Source organism: Hakea prostrata, chromosome 3 (genome assembly GCF_041222555.1).
Source record: "Hakea prostrata isolate BN-2017 chromosome 3, UWA_Hpros_2, whole genome shotgun sequence".
NCBI classification, from domain to species: domain Eukaryota; kingdom Viridiplantae; phylum Streptophyta; class Magnoliopsida; order Proteales; family Proteaceae; genus Hakea; species Hakea prostrata.
Window position 1 is genome coordinate 19,006,989 of NC_142602.1, and position 22,242 is coordinate 19,029,230.

The 22,242-nt window shown below is 39.1% G+C and overlaps 1 protein-coding gene across 1 annotated transcript in view; it reads right to left on the minus strand.

The window, feature by feature from the left end:
• The window catches only part of UPL7 (ubiquitin-protein ligase 7), a 29,177-nt gene that overhangs the window by 6,417 nt on the left and 518 nt on the right, over positions 1-22,242 (minus strand). The window contains exons 2-8 of the mRNA XM_089149620.1: positions 22,107-22,229; positions 17,545-17,785; positions 14,017-14,609; positions 2,393-3,367; positions 1,969-2,303; positions 616-894; positions 224-476 (exon numbers count right to left, since the gene is read on the minus strand). Of these exons, the coding sequence (XP_089005746.1) occupies positions 224-476; positions 616-894; positions 1,969-2,303; positions 2,393-3,367; positions 14,017-14,609; positions 17,545-17,785; positions 22,107-22,229 (2,799 nt within the window). The remainder of the gene's footprint in view (positions 1-223; positions 477-615; positions 895-1,968; positions 2,304-2,392; positions 3,368-14,016; positions 14,610-17,544; positions 17,786-22,106; positions 22,230-22,242) is intronic.

Genomic DNA, 22,242 nt, shown 5'->3' on the forward strand with positions numbered 1-22,242 from the left:
TGGCGTGGCTAGGTCTTGGGATCAAATCCCAGCTTGATCATTATTTTCTTCTAATCTTACAACACACTTTTTCCTGTCCACTAAAATTTTGTAGACAGGCAGTGTATCATAATCCTAGGCCCAAAAAAGGATTCTTGAAATGAGGGGGGGAAAATGAAAAAATATAATGAGAATGGCATTTTTTGAGACTTGAAACGAACTCTATTTTAATACCAGAATTTACCTTTAGGTACATCAGATTCTTATACAGCTCAGGATCTAGTATCGACAGTTCATCAAGAAAGCTATATCGGCCTAAAAGCTTCTGTACAAAAGCATGAGAAAAAGAATAATCTAGTAAAATTCCTTCATAAAGTGCTTTGCCAACAACCCTCCCAAGGAACTCAATCATCTGGATTCCATTATCTTTCAGTCTTGCGGTCGTGTTGGGAATCAAAAGTCTCTCAGAAGTTGAAGTCTGCGAGAAAAGACCATATCTGCAACAACAGAGGAATACACTTTCTGTTAGAATCTAGACGCACACTTTTTAACCGTTGGAACTGAAGAATAAAATTATTCAATTGAAGAAAGACAGAAAACCACAAAGCTAAGGCCTCATTCAAAGTTCAAACTTACTCAGGGTGAAAGGCTGCTTTTGAGATGTCAGTTAAGAACTCTTTGGATAATCCACCATAATCAAGGCCAGCTTCGGGAAGGCCAGATTCACTGACAAATGAAACATGAATTCCTGATTTTAACTTTGATCCAAGGGAGTTCAATTGATTAAATCCATCTTCTACTATATGACCACGGCGAACAACTATCTCTATTGAACCTGGACCTGGTCGAGCCACTTCACCAGCCATTCTTCTAGATTCTTTATCTGACTTGATAAATTCTCTAAACATCTGAACCCTGACAAATGGGTTAGTAAGGTCAAAAATCCTGTTTGTATAACAAAACTCCAAAAGAAGGTAAAGCAATGCCACTCAGTGTACAATGTACTTTAATCTTTTCAGCTTTTACTGTCACAACTTTAGGGGTAGCAGAGGCCTTACATGTATATGAAGGGTAGTTCAGAAATGTTTCTTCAGCATCATACTCAAGTGGGCTTTGCTCGTTTCAGCTTTCATGGACAAGTGTGGGGTGACAGGCCTTACATCAGTTCCATTTTGTGGGGAATTGGTCTATAGTTCTTAATGGACTTGACAGCATGACATAATGACCCAACGGTCATTTCATCAGTGATTAAGAGGGTTGCCCTTGTAAATGATACAGAAGGGCAGCCAAATTATTGCGGCAGTACCTGATGAGTCCAAGGAAACAGTTCTTTTGTTGACACTTCACAACTTCAGGTTTATTGCACCAATTTTTTATTTTCCTCCTTTACTGAATGTTAGAAGTTGCCAAGCAAACTTCTCTTCTGATCCACAATCCTCATAGGTGAGATCTCTTATATGCCTGATCTCCCAACACCACACCCATCAGAAAATATGTACATTGGCCCTCCCCAACCTTGTATTTCTCATATCGCTCCAAGGTTCCTCTCTAAACAATGGAATCTCCTAAAGAAGTTGATAATTCCTACAAGCCCCAAAATACAATTATTTGCAGTTTTGAGACTAAATCACAAGAAGCATCCAATACGTGGGAAGCAACAGCGGTGCCGGAAGCATGGCTGTCATGATGCCCATCCATACCAAGGTGTCAAAGAGCGCTGAAAGGCAAGTTGATACCATGTAGACAGGCAAGGTGTCCAAGGCGCCTGCCTACGTGACCAAGTTGACCAAGGTGTTTGGATGCCTAGATGCCTTGACAACTGTGGCCGGAGTACTAGTGTCATAGTTGTCAAAGCACTAAGCAAGTAAGCAACCCAAGGCATTGGAAGGGGGGGGGTCAAATACTAGAGTGACATTGACAGTTATGGAAACGTGTACACACAATAAAGAAAAAAAGGACTTAATCTTTGAAAGTCTAAGAAAAGCTTACCTTTCTTCAAAAGGAAATACATGTGGAATAGTAGCTATAACAGAACTCATGCCTGAAATAGAGAAGACATCACTCAATCTCAGGTTGGTGGATATAACTTCAAGAGCCCTTGCGGCTGCTGCAATTGGAGGCCGATTCTTTCTAGCAGGTGAAAGCCATAGAGAAGGGGAACAGAATGGGTGCCTGCAATCCCTCTCATATAACAAATGAAGGCACCTAACGGCAGCATCCATTAATGGCATATTTTGAATGCCATTACTATGAGACAAACCATTATACACTAAAGTGTTGAGAGCTGAAGCAACTTTTTGCTGTTCTTCCAGCTTGAAAGGATCCTATCTCAGGACAAAAACAACACTCATTTTAAAATAATAAAACAGGTAGATGATTTGGGACCACTAAACCAAACCCATCATTAATTTACCTGTTTTTCATAGAACTCTACGTCCTCAAGTATCAAAAGCAAGTGAGAATAAGCGGCACAGAACACATGCAACAGACATGAGACATCCTTTGAAATGCCCCGAGGACCCTGCCTGAAAGTTTCCACATCCCATAAGTCAAAAGAATCACCCCTGTATGAACTGTCCCCAGAGCAGTTGAATGGCTGCACACAATCCACATCTGTCGATGACTTCCCTGTGATCTTTTGTAGTACAGTGACCCATTTATTTCCTGCATCTTTTGTGGAACGTCTTTGCTTTTTCTGAGAACTCCTATCATTTTGACTCCCAGGAACACCACTTGTGCAAGGCTTATTGTCCTCGACAGTCTGATTTTTCCCAAGAAAAATATTATCTTCTATTGCTCTCCATACAGTAACAAGGAATCCAGGAAAGAAAGCCAGCATGTTCAGTATAGGCAATGAACCAATCGCTTGATTCAAGTAAGAAAATATTCTCAGCATGTGAGAATAAAAACGTACAATATCAAGCAGTACCAACTTCCCCAAGCCTTCATCTAGAGAATTATCACTCCCCATTATGGAATCATTCTTATTTACAATTGTCAAAAGTGTCATAAGATGCCACTGCAGATGAACAGGCTTGAGAAGGTCAATGTATGACATCTTTGAGGATCCAATCATGCAACTATCTGGATCAACAGTTCCCCCAGAATCCTCAATATTATTTTGACAATCATGTTTGCCCTTCTGTCCAACAGCTTGAAAGTGAGCCAATAAGTTCTCTGCAACAACAACACTGACATGAACATATAGCTTGTAATTTAAGCCTTGAGAAAACCGTTGAGAATCTGCTGAATCAATGTTGGACTCTGTAGCAAGGTTTATAATATTAGCAAGAGCCCATCCAACAGCGGGAATCTCCTTCTCACAAAAAGCAGTTACTTCTGATTGATCCAACTTTGACATCTCTAAAAAAATCTTCTCCTTAGAGATCTGCCACCACCTGCCACTGTTCGATCAGTTCCCTCATCGTTACAATTGCAATATTGGGGTTAAGTCAAACTGATTTTGTAACTGGAGGAAAACATCCATCCTCCTCAACAAAAAAAGATGAAGACATGAGTTAAAGGTTCTACTTACACAAAGAAACAATTATTCATTTGCAATTAGCAAGATATATTTTATCATGAAACTCAAGGAAATCAAGCCTATTAAACATGCTAAATAGATGGATAAGACTGCACTTCCCACCTGGTTAGTCAGAAAGCAGGACAAGGATTTGCACCAAAAACAACACTGAACCATGAAGCAATGCAATGATGAAACCATCCCATTAAAACCAAGAACTGGTCCAAACTGAAAATTTAGTGGTTATAAATCACATCAGATGCCACCGAAAATCACCTGGCTAACCTCGACCACCCAGGTTAGCCAGAAAAGGATCTGAACAACCTGCCAACTAGCCAGAATCACCTTGGTTCAGGCTTTAGACAATAGAGGTGCACAAAGTTGCAGGATGTAAATATAAAATTAGACTTTCCCAACAGCTAACAAAAAGAACAAAACAGAAAGAAGAAAAAAATAATAGAATTAGTTTTAACTGCAATATCTTTGACCAAGATACCACTATACCAGTAATGCTACTAATCCACGCATCAGTGACTGTGTCCAACCCAAATGCCCAGGTTTTAGGGTGGAGATCCCTTCCTAAGGTCATAACTGGAACTACTACCTGACAATATGCGACTTCCTGTCATGCTTCTATTGACATGTTGGTTTTAGGAGTTATTATTTCTCATGTTTGGCAGGACTGAAATCTGAGAAGACAGACTACAAAAGCTCATTTTTAGACCTGATTCAGAAGGCCATTTCTAATGATATCAGCTTCAAACTTTCTCTTTCTCCCCTAAAACCGTCACTCGCTTCCACAAGGAACAGGCACAATTTTCTTTTTTTTGTGGGATGAATAGATTATCATTATCAAAAACCCCGAAAGGGGCAGAGAGAATATACAAAGCAGGGAAAAAGGGGGGGGGGGGGGGGGAGACAGCCTTCAAGCTGATGGGAAGAACCTAATCCCCAGGTAACAACAATGAGTATGTTCCTTGAGACTCAGTCCCATTGTTGATACCTAGGATATAGATGTAACTCTGCTGTTACCTCCTTGGTCTGTGCCTTAGCCTTGGGGATCTTTATTCTCCCCTCAAACACCGCCTCCAGGGCTACTTTTTTCCCATTCTTTGAGAAGGGGTGGGGGGAGGATCTTTGTCACTGTCCTGCATATCATTCATCTTGGGTTTTCCAATCAGCTTGTTCAAATAAAAATTTATAATTTCTATAACCTCTTGATGGGGAGTTGATTTCTTTTCAATGTGCAAGTGACACCATGGCATATTAACCAACAGATAGTTGATATCCACCCTCCCCCCCAAAAATTATATATAGTTGCTTTTTTTTTCTTTTCCTTTTTTGTTTGGGGGGGGGGGTACAAAATGGTTTATGTTGCTGTTGACCCTAATAATGTCAAACTTTATGATAAATCTTGTATTATTCATTTTAAATCCTGTTAATAAAAAGGAGAGTGTTCAAAATGATCTTCATAGAAGTATTATCGTCTTTTAATTACTTGTTTTATTCTCAGAGGTTTCGCATGAATAAATATGCAATTGATCTAGGCATGCTCACAAGTTTCTTCACAATCAAGTATGTTTTTCAGGTAATATATCATTGTTAACTGGAACTTTGGTTGCCAAATTCCGGTTTTGGAGATGGAGGTGGGTGTCATATTTTGATTTGTTTGATCAGCTACTGCTCACTGCATTGTTATCACAACACAGTTTGTCTACCTTCTATTTTGTGATAGGCGAATGGAAATGCGGTTGCTTTCTTCTGTGGTATTCGCAACAATTCATCCACCTCCTGTTTTGTTGTTGGTTGAGTTCTACTAGGAGTTCAACTCTATTAGAGTTTTTGTTCATGTAAATTTCTATTTCTTGTTACCCAAGGGTATTTATGTAATAGTGTTCTTTCCAGTTTATTATAAATAGCGGGCTTGAGATCACATTGATCAATAGGCCATTCTACCAACATAGTGTTTCTCAACATGGCATCAAAGCCTAAGTTCGATTAGGGAAGAGAGACCTATCTTCTTCTTCTTATTTTTCTTCAAACCCATCGCAAACCCATTCTTCAGTTCTACCTTCTTTTTCTGGCAGTTCTTCAGTTCCGTCTAGGTTCGACAAGGGAAGAACAAGAACAGAGAAAAGAAAAGAAAAGAAAAGAAAAGAAAAGAGAAGAAGAGTTCTTCAGTTCTGTCTCGGTTCGAATAGGGAAGAATAAGCACAGAAAAAAGAGGAAAGAAGAAGAGAAGAAGAAATTCTTTCCATCTCGATTCGAATAGGGAAGAATAAGAACAAAAAAAAGAGGAAAGAAGAAGAGAAGAAGAAATCCGCCGCTGCCGCTGCTCCTACAACCACTGCTTCTGCAACTGTCGCTGCTTCTGCAACTTCCGCTGCTCCTGCAACTGTCGCTGTTCATACACCTACATTATTGTTGAAGGGTGACGACTGAAGAACTGCAGCCAATTTTTTCAACATGGCAACTACCGATGATACTACTGCTCTCATTGGCTCCGAACATTACCCCACTCTTCACCCTCTTTTGGTATGATTTGATGGGAACAAATTATTTGATCTGGTCTCGATCTGCTTATCTGACTATTGCCGAAAGAAGACTTGTTGGACACATTACGGGCACCACTATCAAACCTACTACCACAGGTGCTTCACAGGATAAATGGATTTCAAATGACTCTTATTATGTCATTCCTTTTCAATCCCATGAATCCAAATATTACCCATGGATACCTATTGATACTGCAGCCCAAATCTAGAAGGCTACTACTGAAACATATGGATAGTTGGGGAATGATGCACAGGTTTATGAGCTACGAAAGAAGCTTCATGAGACTACCCAAAAGGAACTGACTGTGGCCCACTATTATGTTGTGTTGCAATCTCTTTGACAGGAATTGGATCCCCCAATAATCCAGATGATGTGACTACTTATAGGAAGTACGTTGATAAGATTTGGGTATATGACTTCTTAGCAAGTTTGAATGTGGAGTATGATTAGATTAGAGTGAAATATTAAGTTGTTCTCCCTTTCCTACACTCGAACACTCTTATGTCCTTGTTCAGTGTGAAGAAAGCCGTCGATTAGCCATGCTTCATGCTCCTATTGTGGAGAAATCAACCTTACAGTCTGTTAGCACTAGATCTAATTCGGCTAAGGAGATTGTCAAGTATGAGCACTGTCACAAACCATATCACACCAAGGCCAATTGTTGGAAGATCCATGGGAAGCCACTTGATTTTGAGCAAAAAAGAGCACAAAGAAGGGGAAAAACAAAAGCTAATCTTTCTGAGACAGTTTCCACAACACCCTCAGCAAGCATTGGTTTTTCAAAGGAGAAGTTAACTACTCTGCGACATATTATGCAGTCTTATACTGTTGATACAGTCTTTACTACTACTTCCTCCACTACCCATACCAACTCCTACCTTGCTACTTCAGATAAAACTTTTATAGGCTACCATGTTTCTTCAGTTTTTGCTCCCTGAATCATTGATACGGGAACCACAGATCATATGACAGGTTCACCCTCTTTTTTCTTACATTATGCTCCAACTTCCGAAAAAGATAAAGTTCGAATTGTAGATGGCTCCTATTCTTTCATTGCTGAAAAATTGACATGTTCACTTTCTTTGTCTAAAGTTTTACACATTTGCTCTTTCTCTACTAATTTGCTCTTTATCAATAGTCTTACACATGACTTGAATTGTAAAGTGACTTTTTTCCCATCTTACTGTGTCTTCCAAGATCTGGTAACAGGGAAGGAGATTGGATGTGGTAAACTACACAATGGACTTTATCTATTGGAGCCAATTGGAGGATCTACTTCAACTCTGACTGCATTTCCTAATCAGGTCCATTCGGTAATATCCGACCTTCAGCAATGGCACTGTAGGCTCGGTCACCTCCCTCTAGGAACTCTTAAGAGAGTATTTCCCGATTTAGTTTCTTCTTGTAAAAATGATGAACTTTTTTGTGATGCCTGCATTTTTGCGAAGCAGACTCGTTCTACTTATTTACCTTCTCTTCATAATAGAAAATCTATTTTTTTGGACTCATTCATACTGATGTGTTGGGTCCTTGCCGACGTGTGTCTATTACTGGCCATAGGTATTTTGTTACTTTTATTGATTGTCATTCTTGTTCTACATGGATTTATCTTTAAAACAAAAAAAATAAGGTTTTTCGATGTTTTCGGGATTTTCATGATATGATTAATACTTAGTTCAATGCCACTATGAAGATCCTTTGCAGTGACAATGGCATAAAGTATATTGATGGTGAATTTCAGAGATATCTATCTGGACTCGGCATAATACATTAGACATATAGCTGCCCAAAATGGGGTTGCCGAAAGGAAGAATCGGCATCTTTTAGAGATAGCCCATTGACTTATGATTGCTATGAATATCCCTGATCAATACTAGAGTGATGCTATACTCACTGCCTTTTACCCTATGAATAGGATGCCTAGTAGGATACTTGGTTTTAAATGTCCTAATGAGCTTCTCCAGGGAACCTCTTCTTTTATTATTTCCCCAAAGGTGTTTGGATGTGTCTGTTAATGCCAAAATCACAGTCCATCAAAGTAAGTTGGCTCCTCGTGGCCTACACTGCATTTTTCTAGGGTATTTTGCCACTCAGAAAGGGTATAAATGTTATCATCCTCCTTCCAGGAAAACCATTGTCTCCATGGATATCATTTTTAATAAGTCTTGCCCTTACTATATACCTCTCCAGGTGGGGAGAGTCCTAGAGGAGAGATGTTATTTCCAACTCTAGGCATTTCTATCACACCACCACAATACAACTTAAGAGTTCAAGAAGTGTTTCTTGACAAGGGGGAGACTTCAACCAGTATACAAGAGGACTTTAACCCCCCCCCCCCCCCAATTTTCTGAACCATGTGAAGATCTTGGTCAAGGGGAGACCACTCCAGTGAGGCACACTATTGAGGTCTTTCAAAACAAGATTGACCATAATAAGGAGGTGCAGACTTATCAGAGGAAGAATTACAATTGGCTAAAGCAGGTGGAGAAAGATGACACATTACCACTTCCGTCTCCTGCTCTAGAATCAGATTCTACTGTTCCCTTTGAGGTATCTTCTTCTAATCTTCCTATTGCTGTGAGGAAAGGAGTCAGATCTTGTACTCAGCATTCCATTGCTAAATATGTCTCTTATGACTCTTTGTCTGACTCTTACCGTGCTTTTATATCCTCTCTATCATCTATATCTGTTCGTAAAAGTTGGTGGGAAACCTATGCTAATAAGAGATGGAGGGCAGCTATGGCAGAGGAAATGCAGGCAATGGAGAAAAATTATACCTGGGAGCTGGTTACACTTCCTCCAGAAAAAAATCAATGGGCTGCAAATGGGTGTTTGTGGTTAAACAAAATATGGATGGATCAGCCAACAAGTTGAAGGCTAGACTAGTTGCAAAGGGGTTTACTCAAACCTATGGGATTGCTTATCAGGAGATTTTAGCCCCGTTGTGAAACTGAACACTGTCAGAGTTCTGTTGTCTATAGATGTGAACAAAGAATGGAACTTGCACCAACTAGACGTAAAGAATGCCTTCTTACATGGGGAGTTAGGGGAAGAAGTCTCTATAGAAATCCCACATGGTTTCTCCAATGACAATACTGAAGGGAAAGTTTGTCTATTAAAGAGATCAATTTATGGGTTAAAACAGTCTCCTAGATACTGGTTTGGACGCCTCCTTCCAGAAAGCAATGGCTTTGATTGGGTACCCAATCAAAGTCAATGCTGATCATACACTATGTGTGAAGAAGTCAGGTACTAACATCACACTTCTCATTGTTTATGTGGACAATATTGTCATCACAGGGAATGATGGTGAAGAAATTCAAAGGTTGAAGGGCTTTCTTGGCAAAGAGTTTGAGATTAAAGATTTAGGGAAGTTATAACACTTCTTAGGGATTGAGGTGGCTCGATCAAAGAAGGGTATATTCCTATCCCAAGGAAAGTATGTCCTAGATTTATTATCAAAAGTGGGAATGTTAGGGTGTAAAGCAATTGATACCCCTATTGAACCTAGAGCTAAACTTAAAGAAAAAGAGGGAGAACCGGTGGACAAAGGAAGATACCAAAGGCTGGTAGGGAAACTTATTCACTTGTCCCACACCAGGCCAGACATCTCTTATGTCGTGGGGATAATGTGCCAATTCATGCATGATCCATATTTAACTCATATGAAGGTTGTTACCAGAATACTACAGTATTTGAAGGGAACTCCTGGAAAAGGAATACTTTTCACTCACTGATAATCTAAGAGTAAAAGCATACACTGATGCAGATTGGGCTGGATCTCCAGACAGGAAGTCAATTTCAGGTTACTGTACCTTTGTTGGAGGTAATCTAGTTACTTGGAGAAGTAAGAAACAGAATGCGGTAGCTTTATTCAGTACCGAAGCTGAACATAGAGCTATAGTTCGTGGAGTTTGTGAGCTACTATGGTTGAAAGGCTTGCTACAAGATATTGGAGTCTAAGTTCCAAACCCTATGATGCTATATTGTGACAACAAAGCTACTATCAGTATTGCTAATAATCCGGTGCAACATGATCAAACTAAGCACATTGAAATTGATAGGTTTTTTGTCAAAGGAAAGCTGGAACAAGGGCTTATCTACATGCCTTTTGTGAGGTTTGGAGACCAAGTGGCAGATGCTTTCACCAAGGGTTTGAAAGAAGGAAATTTCCTTCCTATTGTAGGCAAGTTGGGGATAACTAATATCTATGCCTCAACTTGAGGGGGAGTGTTGATTGAGTTCTACTAGAAGTTCAACTCTATTAAAGTTTTTGTTCATATAAATTTTTATTTCTTGTTACCCAAGGGTATTTATGTAACAGTGTTCTTTCCAGTTTATTATAAATAGAGGGCTTGAGATCAAACTGATCAATAGGCCATTCTACCAACATATTGTGTCTCGACATTTGTAGTTACTTAAGTTACCAATGTTTTTCACCCAAAAAATAATAATAACAATAATAAATAAATAATTACTAATGTCAATCCTTTGTGTGTTAGCAATTTTCAAGTGGGCAGTAAATAAGAGGGAGAATGGTTAAAGAGTTGAGAATAAATTTAAGTTTAGATTTATACTATTAATTGGATTTTTGTTTGATTACATGTCACACATGGGTACAGGAATGGATTGAGATGAACCATGGCAGAAATGAATATCATAAAAATCTGGCCAGACCACCATTTTATAGAAAATAATTTTTTATAACACTTCTTCATTTTTTGAGTGCAATAAGAAAGAGATTACCAAGTTACATGTTCGTACATGCTTACACATAGTTACATATATATCTTTATGAAAATGGGTGTATCTCTAGTAAACAAATTAAAAGATAAACCTGAACTCTTGTTAAAAGACCTCACTTCTACCCAAAACAAAATAATATAAAATAAAATAAAAGATCATACCAAAAAATGATACAAACTAAAAGATAAACAAGAACTCTTGCTACCGTAGATGAGGTATCATCCATTTATGATGATGATGATGATGATGATGATGATCAGGATGATATGGTAGCATGGACTCGGGGACAGCGGATTTGGAAACTCTTTGATTTGATAGCCAGAAGCTAAACCAATAACAACTCTTGTGGCGTTTTTTTGAGAACGGAAGCTAAACCTGTGACTCTTTTGCCGCCCTGTGGGAACTTTTATGTTTCATCAAAGGTGGCTACCATTCTGATATCACAACTTTAATTTTTTTCCCCTGTTCTTCAGTGATACTCTTTTTCAAAAAGCCATTGTCTACTGGATTGGATTCTTTCACCAATGGCAAACCCTTTTCACCAAAAATGAACTCAAATTCATCAGAGAAGATCTTTGCTACGGTCACACACTGCTTTGTATCGCTTTTTGTCTGGACTTCTATGACTATTGAAGTGGATGTAGATATTGGTTGTTTGGAGAAAGCCATTTCACTCTCATATACTCAACTTTATTCCACAGTGGAAAATGCATTACCTTCTTCTTTAGGCTCTGTTTTGCTGCAAACATCTGATACACTAGAGATGATTTGGTGAAGACGATTGGGATGGCTGATGAAAATGGAAGGGAGAGATTGGGGAGTGGGCTTTGTGAAATTGTAGCAAACTCAAATTTCGATCGAAAATTGACATTGATTACATTGATGTATTCATATTGCCCTGTAAAGAGTTCTGGTTTGAATCTAGAAATTGCAACCAGGCAGAATGGTATGCTTGTACACTATCTACAAAGAGGCTGCTTTCAATGCACCCAATAAGAAACCAGATTGAATTAATAGGCATTAAAACTCACTCAAAACAAGAGAATAAGTACCAGTAGGATACAAGTTGAATTTCTCCCAATGTGACTTCCAGATTGAAGTGTCACACCCAGGGGCTATGAGTACATCTGTGACAAATTTTCCAAGCATGTAAAACTTGTGCCGATTCTTTGCAGTTTCTTCCAAGTGGAGAGAGAGAGAGAGAGAGAGAGAGAGAGAGAGAGAGAGAGAGAGAGAGAGTTGTAGAAGACCTGAGAAAAAGTCGATAGGGATGAGGTAAATGAGTTTGGGAGAAAAAAGAGAGAGGAAGAGAGAGAAGGGTAAAGGGATCATCGGTGGAATCTCGTTGTGGAGGCATGTTTTGGAGAAGAAGATGAAAAAAAGAAAAGATGCAACGATAGAAGGAAAGCAGAGATTCTGGATTTGCCAGAATACAAATGGTTCTTTTAATAAGAATAAGTTTTTCTATTAATGATTTTTCTTTTTTAAAAAAGAAGTCAGCAATTGTTAGGATCCTACCAAAAAAACGATTGCTGGGAAAGGGATACAAAAGGTTGAATTTAATTTAATAATAGTAATTACTATATCATTATTATCTAGCAGTTATCAAGATAAATTTTAAAAAGGAAAATTAATTATTAGAGCAAATTGCACAGGCACCCAAAAAAAGAAAAAAAAAAAAAACCCCCCCCCTCTTTTTTTAAAAAAAAAAAAAACCCTTTTTTATTGATTTTTTTTTGTTTTGTTTTGTTTTTTTTATTATAATTTTTACTTTTCCCTACAAGGAATATTATTCGAAAAAAACACTCTCTCTCCCCCCAACAATAGGGAGAGGAAAAAAGAAAAAAAAAGGGGGGGGGGGGGGGGGGGGGGGGGGGGGGGCGCCGCCCCCCCTCCCCCCCCCCCCCAGCTCTTTTTTGTGTGTTGTGTTGTGGGGTGGGGGTTGGGGGGGGGTTGGGCGTGAGAATAAACACCCCCCATTCTCCTCCTTTTGTTTTTGTTGGTTTGGGGGGTCGCGCTCGCTCCCCCTCCCTCCCCCGCGGCGGGCGGGGGGGGGGTGGGGGGTGGTGTTGGGTGGTGCTTGTGTGGGGTGTGGGTTTGGTGGGGGGGGGGGGGGGGGGGGGGGGGGGGGGGGGGGGGGGGGGGGGGGGGGGGGGGGGGGTGCGGCGCCGGCCGGCGGGGCCGCGGCCGGGGGGGGGGGGGGGGGGCCCCGCCGGCGCGGCCCGGGCCGGCCCGGCCGCCCCCCCCCGCCCCCCCCCCCCCCCCCCCCCCCCCCCCCCCCCCCCCCCCCCTAATTATTATAATTATATTATTAATCTTATGAGGTTGCAATTAATGAGACGATTCTATTCCTTGGGTTTTGGGGAATAAGGGCAATACAAACCCATTGGGTATTTCATTTAAAAGTCTAACTTAAACACTATCTTTACCATAGGTTAAGCTTCTTTCTTTCTTTTTTTTTTCTTTTATTTTTTTTTTGTAACGTAAAACATAGGTTAAATTTGGACAATCACTGAAAGCGTTCTTAGGGCTTGAATGACAACTCTATTCCTAGGGGGTTTATTATTATGTTAATTTAATAGTTAAATTTCAATTAATATTATTCATTAGTAACAATTATTATTATTATACTTGTGAATAGAAAATTACAATTTTAGATATCATTTATTAGTGGCTTAAAGGTCTAATGATAGAATAGATAAGGGTATCTCTTGATCTTTATGTGTTTGTGTGAGAGTTTCTCTAAAACAACCTGGCATATTGGCATGTGACTGCAACAGTAATTAAAAGATCCTTCATTTCTTTCCTTTTAATCTTAAACAAGACAAAACTGTTGACACTGGCTATTGAAATATCCTTCTGATCTTCCATTATATCCATGAATGCTAGGGAATTTGTATCTCTTCTTATTATCAAAGGCAGAAGAGGTTTAAATGCGTAGCATGAACTCTCTCTACCCCCTCCCCACCACCAAAACACATGTCAAAAGAAAATGAGGAAGCATGAGACAAGATTAACCTCACATCTTCATTAGGGGTCTCATACTTTCACCTTCTACAACAGTGACTCACTAAGAACACCTGACAAAGACTTTTAAGAACAGTTGCCAACAGAATATTGAATTTAGAGATGTAAATGAAGCATGCAAATAGAACTATTCTAACCCAACTAAATTGACTAAGAAAACCTTTTGCAATTTTCATGAGGCTTACCAGTAGAGTCCTGAGGCACTGCAACACAATGGATTTGTGTTTCAGAGCAGGTAACAGAACTGTTGGAAGTCGCTGAGAAAACCACGGAATTGTCAGTATTGAAACACAGTACTGCTCAACAACATCCAGTGCATCCAAAAGGCCAGAGTCATCTAAATTTGATTTTATAAGTTGAAAGGGCCGCAAAGCTAAAGTAACTGCACTAGCCGTAATCAACATATGATCTTCCATCTGTAAACCACTTTTTCTACTCTGTGCAAATCTAGGTTCCAATTTGATTATGTATCTCCTGATATGACCATAAAGATTACTCTTCCCAGAAACAGCAAATTTGACTAGTTCCTTTACTGCACTCTCAGAATCCCTAAAATTTTCACTGCTAACACTCTTCCACCCTTTTGGATCAGTTAAGACAACTACCAGACGCATAGCTAGGGTAGTTAGGAAAACGATGTCTCGCTCCCCTGAACTTGAGTAATCACATTCCGCAAGAATAAATAAGCACACGGATATCAACTTCTTTGCCTGGTACAGCCATGTTCTCCTGTCATCAAGTGTGCCCGTAGCCAAAGAACAGAAGTTTTTCCCTGGTACTACAAGATAGAGAAAGTCCAAGGGTCAGTAGAACAAAGATTTTGCAGAGAAAAGCCAAAACAAATACATGAAGCAAAGCCAAGTGAAAGTAAGACTGCATAACAATTACTATCAACACGTTAAGGATTGACACAGAATTTACCTAATAAGTTTATTAAAAAAATGAAGTGATACAGAAGTGAGCAAATGTTGTGATAAACAGCTTGTTTCTGACCAGAATGCAAAATACATCATTTGCTGAAATATCAGAAGAGGACCAGCCACTAAAAACTTGGATGAATTTGCCAAGGATACACAATAATGTGTGATGTTAATGATTAAGGTAATGTGATACACATAAAGTTGACAAATTCTCGATGTACAATTTTGTATAATAAGAAAGCTACACTTTTTGGGAACATGAATGTGAAGAAAGTAACAAATAGATGAGGATGAGACATGTTGGGGAATGCCACATCAGCATCTGACTAATTTTGATGATAACAAACACAGTACTAATGTCCAGGGGTGGACCACAGTGGGGCCAGGGGGGTCATGGCCCCCCATTTTTTTTTAAATTATATTAATTCCTTTTTTTTTTTCAGTATTTCTCTTGCCACATGTGAAATATCACTAATTGGCCCCCCTCAATATTGAGAACAATTTTTTAAAGGTAAAATAATGGGTATAAATGTCATTCCTAATTAAAAACTATCTCCTCAATCCCTATTTATTCTCCCCTCTCTTCTCTCTCATCTTTTCTTCCTATTTATTCTCTTATCTTTCTATAAATGTGGGTTAAAGGAAATTTTTGAAAAAAAAATCTTATTAGGCATTCAAAATGTCATTCCTAATTAGAAATTAATTCCTCAATCCCTATTTATTCTCTCGTATCTCCTCTCTCCTCTTTTCTTCCTATTTACTCTCTTCCCTTTCTACAAGTTTTATAAGTGTGGGTTAAGGAAAATTTGGGGGGAAAATTCTTCTCCACAATTAGGTCTCTTTCTCTTTCTCAATTTATTTATCGTTTCTTCTTTTTCTCATGTTTTTTGTTATTCTTTTTATTTGATTTTATATTCTCTGTTTCTTTATTTCTTCTGCAATTTTTGTTATTTGATTTTATATTGTGAATAAAATGTCTATAGTTAGTAAGGTAACTACCATTGGTTTGCATCTCCTACTAAAAAAAAAAAAAAAAAGGTTTGCATCTCCTAGCAAAGAAGATTTTGGTTGCATCTAATTTTTAAGGGTTGAAGTCATGTTGTATTTGTATTTTTTTTTTTGTGTAATGTTGCTTTAATTTACCTATATTTTGTCGGGAAAAAAATATCATTATCAATAATTTACCTACTTTATTTTGTGGGCCTATTCCTTAATATAATAAAATAATTCAGAGGTGGAACCCCCAATGGGACCCATAAGGACCCCACACGATATGTGTGACAAAAAAAGCATTAGCACTTTCCTAACGGGAAGGTTATCTGGATTTGCACTCCCCCCCCCCCCCCAATGTTGAATCCTAGTTCCGCCCCCTGCTAATGTCTTGTTTGAGATGTGTCTACATAGATCAAGCTAAATAAACCATATCAAAAAGATGGAACCAAGGAACCAAGGCAAGGAGGATCAAGACACAAATGAGTGCAACCAAGACATGATTGAAGACCAAGACCTACAAGAGTTGATCAGCAATTAGAGCATGTGAACTTGATGCTTGAAGACCATGTGAAGAATTGAAGAAAGAAGAAGAAGGAACAATCAAGTTCAAGTGGATGGAGTGCACCTAGGACACTATACACACATGTATAAGGGCGCAACTCATAGATCATGCTCATTATATCATTAGATAGACCAAGGACATGCCAAATAGAGTCAACTTGGACATAGGGTTGGTTAGAAAGACCAAAAATTGAAGAAAATAACTAAGTTTCCAGTTGTTATACAAAAAGCAAGCCGTTTATCTAGAAACGGCAAGCCTCTGAAACTAAACGGCCCGCCTCTAAACAAATGTGCAATCCCATAAGCTAAATGGAATGGATCCATTTGGTAATAGGCACACTGTTTATAAACAACAAGACGTTTGAGTCCAACAGCTATATTCCAAATGTCAATTCTTCAAATGGCAAGCCGTTTGTCCTACTAGGCTTGCCGTTTCAGTAAAAATGTGACTGTCAACTATCCGTTCGGAGTCTTCAGACTCAAAACAAAGGGGATTTTTGCACGTTGTAAATACCCAAACCCCTTCAAATGAATACCTCTACCAAATGCTCATAATCTCCACTATCCCAAGTGATCAAAGTTCATACTCTTACTCAATCCAAATGTTCTAGCCTCTCACCCTTGTGTATACATTGAAATACTATTCCAAGGAGTCAAACCTTTCAAGTTATTGATCAAGGTTAAGGTGATTGAAGGTTGTTGGGAGCTCAAGCAATCCCAACGTGGTGCATACATTACTATCATGCATTCATTTCCATATTGGATCACTCTCACTCAAGGGTTATGGTGTCAAACCTTTGATAGGTAATATCTTACCTTTGTAATTTCATTTTGTTAATTGTAATTCTAATTCTAGGTTGATTTCGTAAAAGGTGTTCTTGCCCCGTGAACAAAGATTATAAAAGGTTGCTCTTATCCTAGTGAACAAAGATTTGCAAGGGTTTGATTCTCTACCCACCATATTGAAAGAGAATCACTAGCAGAATACTCTCTTGAGGCCAAGAGAGGAGTGGACATAGACTTTCAAGTCGAACCACTATAAAACCTTGTGTTTTGGCTTGTGGGTGTGTTTGAATTTGTATAACTTTCTCAATTAATTTCAAATTTGCAACTATCCAAGAAATCAGACTAATTCACTAGTAGTAACCTATTCACCCCCCCCCCTCTAGGTTACATTTACAAGACAGCCTACGAGGAAGAAGGGAAAGAAGAAAAGAGTACAAAAAGGAGAAGGCCTACCAGTTGAATTCATGCTTTTCAATAGAATTTGGAAGCATGCCTGCATACACTTCACATCTTTGTATTGAAGCTTCTGATGTGGTGCTGTTGAATAAGTAATAAAAAAAAGAAACGGTCTTAACAGACTGCAGGAAATCCATTCACCAGTCATCAAAAGATCATGATGATTCAACAAGGTCTCCCATTCTTCTTGAAGCTGCATAGATATCTTCTTTGTCACACTATAACGCCTCCAAACTTTCTGAAAGAATGCAGGATCCAGATCATTAGTTGTCGCTAAAATAGCACATCATTCAGAACAGAGTTAATTGATAGGAAAAACAATATATCATCAGATATGGATTCCAGAAACGCATCCATTTATAAAAAGGAAATCAGAATTGACCAAGTAAACCATTGGTGGCATTAGTTGAAATGGAGGGTAAGTAGAAGCTAGCTTGCACCACCTCAGAGCTGCAGACCAGCAGTGGACATCAGAAACATATTTCATTAAGGGCCCTATCATCCACCATGGGGAAAAAAGGACATTTATTCAACTTATCAGAAAGAAGCTACATTCATCCTTTTCTAGATTTCATATATTTAGCCATGGTGGAGTAAGGAAAAGAATTCGAAATATGATCCTGCATGGCCAAGTTCATAGTTAAATAAGGGTCATGAAAAAGCGAAAAAAAGCAACAAAAAAAAAATCCTAGTTAAATAAGGGTCATGAAAAAGCGAAAAAAAGCAACAAAAAAAAATCCTCAGTAGACATGTTTTTACCAGTTCAGAGAACAGAGTAACAGGACACCTAAATATATGGGCAAACATTTCTAGAAAGGAAAACGATGAAAATTGACAATATAGGTTTTAAAAATTAAGATTTCAAAATGATGGGAGCCACAACACCCCCCCCCCCCCCCCCCCAAAAAAAAAAAAAAAAAAAAAAACAGATGTGTGCCACATAAGTTGAGGAATTACAACTTAAATTTCCACATCGAAAGGTAAGAGTCAAATGATTCTATAAAGAATTAAGTGCACAGTAAATAAAATTCCAGTGATTTCATTATTTACCATGCTATCAAATGGAGACAAATAAAATAAAACACGGAATTTTTCCTACTTTTTTTATTAATATAGAAATAAATATAAAATACATCTCTTGTTTGATTCTAGGGTCATACCCCCACCACAGCTTCACTGTTAGGAAACCCTCAAGCTTTGCCTCCCAACCCAATCTTTCCTCCTCCATAGACACATCAATGTCTCAACCTATCATATCTTTGGTTGGAATGGAACCAAGGACATCAACCACCTTTTTTCCCATCTGCACTTTTCCCTATATAAATGGAAAAGGCCCCTGCATCTGTTAGGCCCTGCAATAGGAGACCACTTTCCTTCAGCAGGGGGTGGTTCTGGCTGAGTAGGGCCATTTCCTGGCAGTTCTAGTTGTGATTTTGCAGTCAAGCTTATTTTCGGAGCCACCATTTCTCACATTTGGATGGAGCCGAACCCCTACAGATGCACTTACAAATCCCAATCCCACGATTTGATTTTTAAAACCATCTCCATTGATGTTACTCCACTTGATCTCCCCTAAACCTTTTGATGATACCCCAACGAACAGGCTCATTAATACTGATACCTCCCTACTTTGCCAGTTACATTGGGCTGATTAGTTGACTTTTTGTTCCCAGCCCCCTATCTTTCTCCCCCTAGTATTCTGCCAACCACATTTCTTCAAGGGTTTTGGTGTAATCTTTATTCCACCGACACGAAAAAGATAATGTGCAGGGAGAATTGGGGGGGGGGGGGGGGACACAGAAAGAGTGACAGATTCTGGTTTCAGGCAAATCAATTGCAGAGTCACTCTCAAAGATGGAAGCAGAGGAATGTCCAAATAAGGGTTTTAGAGAAAGCAGAATAATTTTTGTAGCTAGTTAATAAAAAAAAAAAAAAAAGGGAAATTTGAACATATTTTAAACGTTTACGACCCATTGAAAGAGTGAACTACTGGCACCTCTCCTGGAACAAACCTGGACAATTTATCCCCATGCAAACATCAACCACTTTCACAAATTTACAACAAAGAGATCCACTCATGGATCGCTGTTAAGTGATGACATCAGCTGGTTACCATTTTCTAAACGGCCAAACTACCATCATAAACGGGAAAACCTTTTAACATATTAAATCAAATACCAGGACCCCCCCCCCCATCTTCTTCAGGCAGCAAACCACCCCCAATTATCTGACTCCCTACAATATTCCACCACTCAAAATCTTCTTCCTCCCAAGTCCAAACCCTTCCAACCACTCCAGCCCCAGCCCTATGCGTGTTTCCATCCCCATCCCCAAAGCCCCTACCCTGCATTAGAATGGCTCTCATGGAGGCTGCAATAATATACTTTTCAAGAATTTGATGGAGGTGGAAATTCTTGTCATGACTAATTTGAACACAGCTAAAAAGACATCAGAAATCCCATTTATGCAACACTTTTATCCCTATGCCCTTGTGTCAAACCTAGGTACTATCCTTCTAAATCCAGAATTCCTGGTATGTAACTCCTTCACCAGCATCATCCATGCAGGAAACAGTGGCTAGATGTGCACTTGGACACTTTTTTTTTTTTGGATGAATAAACTAACATTAACAAAACCCCAAAGGCAGAAAAAGAGGGAGGGAGAATATACAAGGAAAGGGGGAAGAAGAGAGCAGCCTAGAAACGACTAGAGGGCTGCAGGGAAGAGCCAATAACCCAGGTAACAACAATGAGCCTGTTCCTTGGGTATCCAAAACCAGGGGATATGGGGAGCAATTGTGGTTTAGAGGAGACATCAAAGCAGAGGCTTGCGGTAGAAAATAAACTTATGAAGTTTATGTGTATCATTGAAAAACTTTGAGTCTCTTAGTTTGAAGACCTCAAAAATCTTTTTCCCTATTCCAGAATCATTTTGGGGTACTATGTTAATCAATCCATATCGATTTTGCTTCCAAGTGAAAAAAAGACTTGATGACTCAGATTAACTGGGTGCTTTTATCTCCATGTGCCCATCTTCAGGTAAACACGTAGATCCAGCTTATAATATAACCAAAGCGATATTATAGTGGTCTTTCTTCCTGAGTACAAAATAAACAGCCTAATCTATGTTGATCGACTATTTCATTTCAGTGGATCAACTTGGATCCTTAGCAGCCATGTGATTTCAGAACTGTTAGAGCTTGGTAGAAGACCAAGCAATTAGGGAGAGATTTCAGTGTTATGAGAGCCAATTATGATTCTCTTAAGCTAACTTTTGAAGCCCTTGACCAAGACAAAGAAGCTCTACTTATAGAGGTAATTGTAATTGAACTCGACAAGAAGACTAAAATAGGGGTCTTGCTTAAGCCTTCATTTGGTGTCCTGCCCCTTTAATTTAACAGAATGTGGGTATTGCAGCTTAGAGAGCTGAAAGAGAAAAGAACAATGTCTCAGCAGCTAAAGAAGAGATCCTGATCTCAAGAACCGTCAATAAAAGAGTTGTTACCGAACAGATCTCCCTGGCTGCCGATGGGCTTGGAGGATCTGAGTCACTTGAACCAAACCATGATTAACAACACATGGGTCTTCCCAAATCAATTCTAATGCCATATTAATAGAAGACAACAGCCCAAATTCAGCAATTTCTTCATCATGGGTGTTTCCTTGATAACATACAAGGAGAATAGAGAGAGGGTAAGGACTGGCAACAGTAAGATAGCAGAAATCAGAGGAAGGGTTGGGTTCAGAAAAATATAGCAGTAGGGGAAGCCGGAGCTGCAAGGTCAGAAAAGGGAGAGGAAGAGCCTGAGACAGATGAATGGAGATGCACGCAGAGATAGAGATAGAAAAGAGGAGAGAGGGGAAGGAGAGTGAAATTGTGAAACAGAATTCAGTCATGTGGGATGAGTTCTTTAAAGGAATTCAAAAGGGTTAAACTGCACCCCCAGCGCAGGCACCTTTTTTTTTTCAAATTTTAGATTAATATTGTTATTGGAAATAGATGATATTTTAATAATATGGGGTGGCATGATATCTAAGCCAGTTAAAGGGGAAATGTACAAGCAATTGAATATGATGATCTTTTCTCTGCCAAAACTCATTGTTCTTGTAAATGCTTGGGTAACAGTGAAACCAGATTGTAAGAGGCCAACACAATTAACTTGGTACTCTACTCAGACATGATAAACAGTCAGCCTAAACTTGGTGCCTACATGCCATAGAAGCTCCACCATCTAAACTTATCTCTTTGGAAATGTGCATCTTTGACATATACAAATTGATCAACAAAACTGCAATTGTCACTACAATTAGCCCAGCAACCAATAATGTGTACAGCAATGAGTTATACTATCTAACAACCCAAGTGTTGAACTTTTGAATACATAAACAACTTATCCAATCATGGCATTTATGGAATGCTCTTCTGCATTCTACTGCTGTCACTTATGTAATTATTTAATTCAACATTGGCATCGTCCATGAAATTTAAAGTTTTTTTTTCTCCTTTTCTCTGGGTTGGGTTTTTTTTTTTTTTTTTGCTGGGGGGAACCTTTGACGTACCTGAATGAAGAGAGCAGAAGCAGCAGCGCGTCTGTTGTAATTGCGTAGCTCTCTCTCCTGAGAGACCTTCTCGAGAAGGGCATCCCTCGTAATCTCATGTGCGCTAGCTCCCCTCAAAGACACCTAATGAAAACAA